This window comes from Glycine soja, chromosome 14 (genome assembly GCF_004193775.1).
Source record: "Glycine soja cultivar W05 chromosome 14, ASM419377v2, whole genome shotgun sequence".
Taxonomy (NCBI): Eukaryota; Viridiplantae; Streptophyta; class Magnoliopsida; order Fabales; family Fabaceae; genus Glycine; species Glycine soja.
Genome location: NC_041015.1, coordinates 43,779,486 through 43,780,705, shown reverse-complemented (window position 1 = coordinate 43,780,705; position 1,220 = coordinate 43,779,486). Strand labels below are relative to the sequence as shown.

At 40.2% G+C, this 1,220-nt stretch overlaps 1 protein-coding gene across 1 annotated transcript; it reads right to left on the bottom strand.

Moving 5' to 3' along the window:
• Window positions 1-203: 203 nt before the first annotated feature.
• Window positions 204-947, bottom strand: LOC114384095. The gene has a single exon (XM_028343767.1). The coding sequence runs from the start codon at window positions 945-947 to the stop codon at window positions 204-206; it is 744 nt and encodes a 247-aa protein (XP_028199568.1).
• Between the last annotated feature and the right edge of the window lie 273 nt (window positions 948-1,220).

Below are 1,220 nucleotides of genomic sequence, written 5' to 3'. Positions count from 1 at the left end.
ATGTTCCTTCATCTAGAGCCCTCCATCCTCCATACTTCGAATTCATAATCTTTATTTTGGAAGGCAAAAAATATATATTATTAGATAAACTTAACAGTACCAGGGGTACTGGTTGAAAGAAAATACAAGGCACCTAAGGTGCTGGCCTCCAAAATAGAAAAATCCCAAGCTAACCCACCAGGTACAGGGAAACCCCACCCAGATTAACCAAAGGAATCCGAGATATTGGTAGACCAATGGTTAAAACTAGTGCTGAAGTCTTTCTCTCTAGCCTTTAACCAGGACCAAGCTAGAAATAGAGCATCTTCCATGACTTTAGAGGAGTCAAAACTTTTGCCCTGGAAAATCAGAAGATTCCTATGCTGCCATATAGTGCTAGTTAGGGCAATCCACCACCCACACCATCTACTATAATTTACTGCTGCACCAAAACCTTCACAAAATTGAGCAAAGTGGCTTGCTGGAGAAACTGGAAGAGGACCTACTACCTGAATCCATCTCATGGATTCCCACCACAAACCTATTTTCATTTTACAATTGAAGAAGAGATGACCCGCCTCCTCCTGCACAAAACCACACAGAGGACAGACAGCTTCCTGGATAACCACATTTCTGCTTAGAAGATTATCCCTAGTGGGGAGTCTGTCTTTAATAAGCCTCCAAGAAAAAACCGCAGCCCTTGGGGGGATTTTCAACTTCCAAATAATCTTGAAAGTCTTCCCATCTGAACCTGGTATACTAGGGTTCATCATTAACCTATAAGCTGACTTGGTTGAGTATGCACCACTAGGTTCAGCCTTCCACAACATGGTGTCCTTAACATGTCTCTGAATAGGGATATAAGTGATTTCCTCCATAAAATCCATAGCTAAATCATTTTCATGATCAAATAAGTTCCTCCTCCACTTCATGTCCCACCTCCAATTATCCTGAGTAAAATTGCCCATCATTGAAATGAGAGTTTTTTGCTGTCTACTAATAAGAAATAACTGATTATATTTCTGCTCAAGACCCTCTACTTGTACCACAAAGGATGTACCCTCCAATGTGTTAAGACAAAGATCTCAGGCTGTTAAACCTTTGATACTTTGTGAATGGGGATACAAAAGAATTCTCAGGCGGTTAGTTTTTTAACACTTTTGTATTAGGGAAATGGATGAATCAAAAGAATTCTCAAACTGTGTCATTTTGAATTCTTTGACAAGGGAGAAGGGAGACAC

What these genes read in the sequence shown, in the direction of transcription:
- LOC114384095 (XM_028343767.1), bottom strand. Translation starts at nt 947, where the DNA reads ATGGGCAATTTTACTCAGGATAATTGGAGGTGGGACATGAAGTGGAGG.